At 24.8% G+C, this 10,226-nt stretch overlaps 1 protein-coding gene across 1 annotated transcript; it reads left to right on the top strand.

Moving 5' to 3' along the window:
• Positions 1–1,007: 1,007 nt before the first annotated feature.
• On the top strand, positions 1,008–5,554 carry LOC112603068 (zinc finger protein 121-like). Its single transcript, XM_025351475.1, has 4 exons — positions 1,008–1,366; positions 3,072–3,141; positions 3,232–3,382; positions 5,321–5,554. The coding sequence occupies exons 2-4, from the start codon at positions 3,083–3,085 to the stop codon at positions 5,552–5,554; spliced, it is 444 nt and encodes a 147-aa protein (XP_025207260.1). The 5' UTR covers positions 1,008–1,366; positions 3,072–3,082.
• The last annotated feature ends 4,672 nt before the right edge of the window (positions 5,555–10,226 follow it).

The raw sequence follows: 10,226 nt of genomic DNA, 5'->3' as shown, positions 1-10,226 counted from the left end.
CTATAACAAAGAATATATCATTAAAATACTTAGTTAACTAGGCTGACAGTTTGTCTATGCTTAAAATAATGTTCATGAACAATGCCACATCATTGCATTTAATTTAACACATCCATAACAATGATTCGCTTGACACTAAGTGTGCCGTAGAACGGTATCCAATATCCACTTGCATATCATATTTTCTTTTATTCACTCCGAAGTCCGAAGTCCGTGTGTGAAAAATAATATACACATCTTTAATAATATTATACAATCACGGTTATTATGTCTAGTATAACGTATTATCTCTCGTTGAGTTAACAGAATGCTTAGCAGTATAATAATATTAATCATTTTAACATTGAAAAATATAATATTATGTAACACGGAACATAATTTAATTTTAAATCACAGATATGTTTTACACATATCCATCGTGAGTGATGAATGATGATATTCGAATGATTTTTCCATGTTAACATATTTCAGAATTGTCTGAATGTGCTCAAGGTATGTGGTTGATTAATGATTCTACATATTTTTCTTGAATATTCGTCTATTCGAAAAAGAAAAAAAGTTAACGGTGTATCATCGTCTAGCATCGTATATTTTTTTCCGCCGGTCTGGCGTTTGTGTAATTATATTGTAAGATTTTATCCGGTTAAAAATATATTACGTCTATATAGTTTACGTAGAGAATTTCCATGCACCAATCGCCGTTTAGCCCAAGGCTAACTATATATATAGACATAGTTAGTTCTGATATATAGATAAACACGTTTAATAGAAATCTCTATAGAATTTGTACCATAAAAACATAACAAACTAACGAATAATAATTCGTTTTATACGCGGACTTTGGTTTTATATTATCGACGAAATTAAAAACACGGTTTAACTGATTATCCATCTTTATTCCATGGGTAAACATGCGAGGATTTACTTTTCACGCATGCGCACATCATTGCTGCGACTCTACAAGTAATAATTTTATTGTATTGATTATTGAATAATTAATGATTCGCTGTGCCGGCTGTTGCAATGTGGCTCCACCAGGGTAAAACAACAATACACAATACGATCCGTGACCATTTACAAATTACAACCCAACATCTGTAACCATGGCTGTACATTATTGAGGCCGTTATCGTATATTATAGCGTCCTGTTACCGGTAATAAATGTGTATTATCATTATTCATTACCCATAAACAGTATAAACAACAGTTTTACGTAATATGTAGCGAGTTGTTAATTAAGTGTACCTACTCGTTCGAGAAGTGTCCGCGTCATTTTTAGTAGCTTTCAGTTCGATCACTAAGCTTCGAGTTAATTAAAAATTCCGAAACTTGTTTCCAAAATTAGGAGATCTGGTAGTAAAACAGGTACGTACGCGAATATACAAACGAAGTGCTTCGTGGTAATTAATTTTTTTACTGAGATGTATGCGATCAAGCTCCATCAACTAATAAATAAATAAATAAATAAATAAATAAATAAATAAATATCTTTTTGTTTTTGTCTTGATGTCCAATTGCATTCAATCCAATAACTTATATCAGGGGTGGGCGGTAATTGGTGACCCGCGAGATTTTTTTCATTTGACCCGTGCTATATTTTCAAATTACATCATACAATTCTTTTTATGTTAAAAATTTAAATAAATAAATGCTAATTAAAAAGCATATTTTAAATTATCTTTATTTTTTGTTTTGCTTTCTATGCTCTGGCCCACTAGATTTTTAATTTTCTAAAAATTGGCCCTTTAGTAATTTTGATTTACCCACCCCTGATGTACACTACAGAATTTGCATAAAATCTGAACATAATAAAAAATTTAACATGATCATAATTTTAAATAACTTACCGTTGAAGTGCACTGTTTGTGAACAAAATAAGTTATAATATGTAAACATGTAGTAATATATACTGATTACTAGCAGTAGCATATAGGCTAGAACTTTGAAGCATACTATAGCTCACTGTTTGTTGTACATTATTATATTATAGGTAATAACTAGAAGTATCTAGTTTTACACTATAATGTATAGGTAACTTACATTATTATTAATTGATTGTACTGTAAATTTACTGAGCTACAGTATTGTGTATCCAGACCAGGAGAAATAACCCCCTGTCATATTTATTTTTTTAATTATTTATTTTCAAAAAGAAAATAATATTTTTATACATACAATTTGATAAAATAAATATTTATTCACAACTTTTTTTTCTTATTATAAAAACATTAATATCTGGAGTGGAGATAATTACTATATTTATCAATTTTACTAGTATAAATAAAATAATTATTAAATTATAGTACACACATAAGACATTTATATTACAAAGTATAACATTTTTAAATTTTTTTTTTTGTAGTTGAAATATGTTTAAATGTTAGTATGAAACTTTAATAACTATAAATTGTGTAGTTATTGTATTTATTATGGAATTATAAATATAACCCCAAGCAAAGTATTAGATAAATTATCAAATAAAAAAAATATTTATTTGGGTGCTATTTTAGTTATGATTTAATTGTTTCCTATAAATTAACTTACTACTTAATATTTTTAATTAAAAAATACTTAAATTAAGTTTTTAATTACTTTGTACATAATAAAAATTAGCCTCATCTCTCTCTGTAACAAAATAATTTTATAGCCATTATATAAGGAGGAACGGAGGATGGCAAGATAAACTTGAAATATCTCCCTTGTGATATATATGTTTTAGTAAGGTTTAACATAAGGCGATATAATAATGGTCTTACAAGTATAATTTATTTATTATTAACTAATTAACCTTCATTATACAATTTACCTTAAGGATTGGTAAAAATATGTATTTGCTTTTACTAGTTCCATTAAACTTTTTTTATTTGTTACATTTTAAAAAGCTTGTAAGTTTCCTTTAATTTTTCCTATATTCACATATTTTTATTTATTTAACTTTATATAAAATATACATTTTATCAAATCAGAAGATATCATTCTGGATTAATTGTTAAAATAAATATTATCAGCAATTGTATAAATGTATATTATAAAAAATAAATGTTATTAATAATTATATTTTGATTTTCAGAATATTCTTAAATGGCTTTAATAAAAGACATTAAAGATAAAATCACAGGAGATGCTGAAGCTGTCAAAAGGTATTTTTACATAGTTAAAATCTTTATATTGATTTCTCATCTTTTTAATTTATTAATATTATGAATTAATTAAATTTGAAAATTGTTTAGTAAGTCATGTGTTGAAAACTCAAATTCTGCAGTTGAAGATAATCAAGCACTAATGACAACTAAAAATGTCCTTAAATTTATTAAGACTGAAATTGATGTGTTTGATGATTTTAAGTGGGAAAGTACAATCGAAATTCCTATAGAATGTCTGGTAATATAAGATTTACAGTATTTTTTTCTTTTATTATATATCTCATGTTTCTGTGTGCTGTATGCAGTTTATGTTGTTTACCACTTCATAACATTTAGGTTATATGTTGTCTTCTACTCATTCCTATATACCTATATTAATTGTGCATTAGTATAATTAGTATATTTTAATTACTTTAAATTGCATTTTTAACTATTAGTAACATGATGTTTTTCTTCACTTGAATGTTTCTATCATAATCTATGTTAGTATTTTTTTAGATTATTTAGTGATATATTATTGGCAGTTAAATCGGTTTATGTTCCATAAATTTTTTTTTATTACTATTTGTAATTTCAATGATTCCATTAACTTTATATTCATTAAGCATTATTCTTTAAATAGATTCATAAAATTTTTAGAATGATTCATAATCTTATTAATGTTAACTTTTAAATTCAATCTCTTTTACACAAACCATTAATTAGAATTTATTTTGGTCTGATTACTTCTTCACTTTCAATAATTTTATACAACATTTAACTCTTATTTTCTTTATATCAAAATATCTTAATTTAATAACACTGTTATCATTTTTTAACAAATGCTAAATAACAAGATAATATTAATGCAATAAATACTAATATGTCATATATAAATGTCATCGTTAAATTCATAATCATCCAAATCATTTAAATCTTTGGTATTTATGATGTCATTTGTTTTATCCACAATCAATTATACTTTCTTTTCCACCAATTAAACCCTAATCTGCTTGGAACATAAATATTATTGTTGTCAATTTCTCTTTTTATAAAGGCTGCTTTTTAATATTAAGACATAATTCATATGATCTATGATTGGATGAATTGATATCCTTTTAATTTGCCTGTAATAATTTGAAGTACATGAAGAAATTTATGATATGCTAGTTTAAAAATTTTCTATGGAGATAACTATTGTTATATAGGCCATTTTAATAATTTTTGGAGATGAAAAAAGCATAATGATGGATTGTGATTGTATGTTATGGAAATCTTTCTATTTACTACAAATAGTTTTCTGGTTATTTCATCTTGTTTTGCGTGTGTAATTTTAATTTTATACACACAACTCGTACATGGAGAAAGGTTAATATCAATTAAAATAAGTTATTTTTCTTTAAATAATGACAGTGCAGTTTCCTCCAACTGAAAAATTAAACAAACCTTTTTTTGGCTAACATAAATATTTGTAAATTAACATAAATTTGTAAAAAATTTATCAAAAATATGAATTTTACTAATTTATAATAAGTAATTGTCGTTTTAAATTGGCTTAAGACTAATAATAAAACTATTGTTCAGAAGTTAATAATAGCTTAAACGGGAAAAATAGGCATAAAAGAATTGTGAAATATACATGAAAAAATGTTAAATATGTTAAAATAATTCAAAATTCTGAATAACACATCCACTAACGAATAAACAATAAATAGATTTACAGTTAGTTAAGTTAATAATGATAAGAAAATATTTCACTATATTACTGTGATATTAATTAAATGAAGCACATTAAATTATTGTTAATAAATTAATAAAATATACACTTTTCCTCAAAAATTGACAAAATATGAAATATATACATATTAAATTTTTGATTTTTAAACTTACCATTATATAGTTTGAATTTTTTAATTTGGTATACTATAAATTGAGAGCATATTGAACAATAAGTAACTTCTACAACATCCGAGCTCTAATAATAACTAATAAATATAAGTCCTAGTTTTATCAAACGAGAATAGATTTTATTAGTTAGGTACGATCAGTTAATATATAAAAAGATACATTATAGATATTTTGGTTGATCATATACAACACGTTAAAAGTGTATAAAGTGCTAGTAGTGGACCACATATAACAAGAATACCTATACCTTTAATTGTAAATTCATATTTATATATTTTTTTTTTCACAGGATGTACCTGATTATATTATTTTGAATAATGAAAAGACAATTACAACAATGTTTCACTGCAAATATTGCATAAAAAGTTTTCCTTTAAAATATCTTTTGAAAAATCACTTGAAAGAACACATACAAATGAGTACAAAAACAAAGAAGTTTGGATGTAAGTTTTGTGGAAAACTGTTCAAATTAAGATTTGTTTTGAATAGACACATTCAAGCACATTCTAAAAATAATTTTTAACAAAAAATTATAAAAAAATGTTAATATATTAAGTTTATATATCATAATATTATATATATTTGACTTATGTTACTTAAACCAAGTTTTTTAAATTTTGGGTACTGTGTTTTCTTCTTTTTATGCATAATTATATTTATATCATTTAATTTTTAACTTCAAAAATATATATCTAAATATTATCACATTAATGTTGTGTCACATACAAATTGAATCAATTTACAATTAGAGTGTAGGTTAATGTGTAAAAAAAAAAAAGAATTAGGAGCATTGTCCAAGTATTAGAGCATTAATTCTTCTAGGCTCGACTGGAAATCGAAGTCTACACGTGCTTATGGTGCTCCCTCTACTTCTTCATAAGTAATTAATAATAATCTCACTTAGTGAAAAATGGATTTAAAAATATTAAATAATCAATGATATTTAAATGAGCACATAAAAATTATGTAATTTATTAATTCATTTGTATTTGTTTAAATAAACACTTAAAAACTAAAGAAATTATTATTCTATAAAAATTTGTATTTTAGTATGTATAATAGTTTAATATATTTCTATTGAATGTATGAATATTTTAATATTATTTTGCATTACATATGCATTCTAATTATGCTCGATTAACCTGTACAAAATATAAAACTTTTTGTGGATGATATAATCACAACTAGATTGTCTAGATTTAATTAAAGACAAAATTAAAACAGTAATTTACACAATGATTATATTCAAATTGTCTTATCAAGCAATACATAAACTATTTACAAATATTTAGTAGATCAAAATATCTAAGTTGTTTTTGATTGATATTTCAAAAATATGTTTTGAGTATTTGAATTAAACTAAAATATAACACTAAATCTAATAACTAAATATCTTAAAATAATTAAAATCAATGATATATATATATTAATAATTATTAATAATTAGTAGAATAAAATCAATCAAAACTGCATCACATGGCACCTGTCTGATTCTGCATTCTAACACTAAAGCTGACCATTTAATGCTAACACAAAATACTCTATCATAACTTCCAATAGACAATGAAATCTGAAGGAAAATTAAAAATAATTTTTTTTTATTTTAATAAAATAAAGAAGAAAAAAAAATTTATTTGATAGTTTTTAAAGTAGAATTCTTGAACAAAATTTAGTATGTCCATTAAAAACCAATAGAATGCAATCAAAAATATCACTGTATACATCAACCATTGTGTACAAATCTCTAGTAGAATATTGACATCATATTGATGTGACAAAACCTTGTAATGTTGATAACTAAAAATTCTATGCACGAAACTCAATTGTAATTTAAAAACTAAAATTATATTTGATAATAAGGAGTCTTTATTAATTAGGTATATTCCAATAGTCTACGTCAATAACTTGTAATTAATACAATGTAAACTATATTAAATAAATACATAATAATATATCATCATTATATATTGAAAATACATATAATTTTAATAATAATATAATTTAAAACACAAGAAAAATACATAATATAAACAATAAGTAGAAAATCTTATTGTAAGAAATGATGATGAGTATTTTGGTGGTGGTTTCAAGATGATCCAATGAATAATGAGTGTTATTCAGCAATCAGTTTCAAAAATATGTCATCGTGTCATATATGTTGCATGAAGAATTGTTTATAGATATTAAATACTGCTGTACAAATAAATTGAACTATTTGTAAACATTTCCAGACTAAGTAGAACAAGGAAACCTTGTTGGTTTTAGTTCCATGATGATCCAAGTAGTATTCAATGGTCTATAAGTAATCTAACAAAAACTTATTACTAATAAGACAATTTTATTATTATAAAAATATGCTTAATACTTATAAAACATTTTTCAAATAAATAAAATGTGTAGTTTACTCAACATTAATTATCTAAAGCCAGGCTAACGTTTATATAAAACCTAGTTGTGCATCCAATATACTTTGATCTGATATTTGTATGTACAAAATCTATTATCCTAAAATGAAAAATAATTTTAACAACACAAAATATGTTGTTTTATAAAGAATACTTATACATTTTTGAATAAACATTTCGTTTTATGATTAGATTATTCTTACACAAAAAAAAAAAAAAAACATATTATCTTATTATAAAGTGTTCATACTTTTGTATATTCGACGATAAATGTGATCCCTGTTAGTAGAGAATTTAGTTTTTCTTCGAAGAATTTAAATGTTTACTCTATGAAATCAGATTACCTTCTACCCAATTAAAACTCACGGGGAAAAGTAAGCTGATCTCACAAAGGCAACATCAATTAAAAAGCACACATAAGGACAATAATATATAAAATATCAATAAATATTACCTTTTTGTATATTTGCTGGATATATTATGACGCAACATTTCATTTGGAAATTGATTATTCTTCAATTTGATTCTTTTGAAAACGCTATTTTTAAATCACAGCTTAACAAACAAAAAGAATCCTTAATATTCAAAAAATTTAATAACATTTTGAAGTTGTTAACCTACGAGTAGACTACATATTATTATCAATCGAAATAAAATATAACAACACCTATTATCTATCCAAACATTTTTTGAAACTGTTTAAAGACATAAAACAAACATTAAGTAGAAAACAAAAATGTAAAAAGTGATAAAAACTACATTGGTGAAATTTTCCAGAAGATCCAATGAGTATTGAGAGAGTTATTCAACAATCTGTTTTTTACACTCACATATCAGCCATATATGAAGAACGAAAACTTGCTTTAAAGTTCAAACACTGGAAAATACAAAATATGAACATTAAATAGTCAATCCTATTGTAAGAAATGATGACAAGCATTTTGGTGATGGTTTCAAGATGATCCAATGAATATTGAGTGTGTTATTCAAAATCCAGTGTTTTACACTCATAACATATAACCCATATACATAGAACGAAAATATGATTTAAAGTTCAAACACTGAAAAATACATAATATGAACATTAAATAGTCAATCCTATTGTAAGAAATGATGACAAGCATTTTGGTGATGGTTTCAAGATGATCCAATGAATATTGAGAAAGTTATTAAACAATCTGATTTTTACACTCACATATCAGCCATATATGAAGAACGAAAAATTGATTTAAAGTTCAAACACTGGAAAATACAAAATATGAACATTAATTAGTCAATCCTATTGTAAGAAATGATGACAAGCATTTTGGTGATGGTTTCAAGATGATCCAATGAATATTGAGTGTGTTATTCAACAATCTGATTTTTACATTCACATATCAGCCATATATGAAGCACGAAAAATTGATTTAAAGTTCAAACATTAGAAAATACATAAGATGAACATTAAATAGACAATCCTATTGTAAGAAATGATGACAAGCATTTTGGTGATGGTTTCATGATGATCCAATAAATATTGAGAAAGTTATTCAACAATCTGTTTTTTACACTCACATATCAGCCATATATGAAGCGCGAAATATTGATTTAAAGTTCAAACAATAGAAAATACATAAGATGAACATTAAATAGACAATCCTATTGTAAGAAATGATGACAAGCATTTTGGTGATGGTTTCAAGATGATCCAATAAATATTGAGAAAGTTATTCAACAATCTGTTTTTTACACTCACATATCAGCCATATATGAAGCACGAAAAATTGATTTAAATTTCAAACACTGGAAAATACAAAATATGAACAGTAAATAGTCAATCCTATTGTAAGAAATGATGACAAGCATTTTGGTGATGGTTTCAAGATGATCCAATGAATATTGAGAAAGTTATTAAACAATCTGTTTTTTACACTCACATATCAGCCATATATGAAGCACGAAAACTTGCTTTAAAGTTCAAACACTGGAAAATACAAAATATGAACATTAAATAGTCAATCCTATTGTAAGAAATGATGACAAGCATTTTGGTGATGGTTTCAAGATGATCCAATGAATATTGAGTGTGTTATTCAAAAATCTGTTTTTTACACTCACATATTAGCCATATATGAAGCACGAAAAATTGATTTAAAGTTCAAACATTAGAAAATACATAAGATGAACATTAAATAGACAATCCTATTGTAAGAAATGATGACAAGCATTTTGGTGATGGTTTCATGATGATCCAATAAATATTGAGAAAGTTATTCAACAATCTGTTTTTTACACTCACATATCAGCCATATATGAAGCACGAAAAATTGATTTAAAGTTCAAACACTGGAAAATACAAAATATGAACATTAAATAGACAATCCTATAGTAAGAAATGATGACAAGCATTTTGGTGATGGTTTCAAGATGATCCAATGAATATTGAGTGTGTTATTTAAAAATCAGATTTAAAAATTTGCTGTCTGGTCGTATGTGGTCCATTAAGAATTGTTTTTAGATATTAATACTGCTGTACAAATATATTAACTATTTGTAAACTTTTCCAGACTAAGTAGAACAAGGAAAATTTGTTGGTTTTAGTTTCATGATGATCCAAGAAGTATTTAAATGACTATAAGTAATCCAACAAAAACTCATTACTAATAAGACAATTTTATTATAAAAATATCCTTAATCCTTATAAAACATTTTTTAAATAAATAATATGTGTGGTTCACTCAACATTAATTGTCCAAAGCCGGGCTAAAGTTTACACAGGACATAGTTGTGCATCCAAAACACTTTGAT

Source organism: Melanaphis sacchari, unplaced genomic scaffold (genome assembly GCF_002803265.2).
Source record: "Melanaphis sacchari strain LSU unplaced genomic scaffold, SCAv2.0 Contig95_pilon_pilon, whole genome shotgun sequence".
Taxonomy (NCBI): Eukaryota; Metazoa; Arthropoda; class Insecta; order Hemiptera; family Aphididae; genus Melanaphis; species Melanaphis sacchari.
The sequence above is the reverse complement of the archived record's forward strand: the minus strand, read 5'-3'. Positions and strand labels throughout refer to the sequence as shown.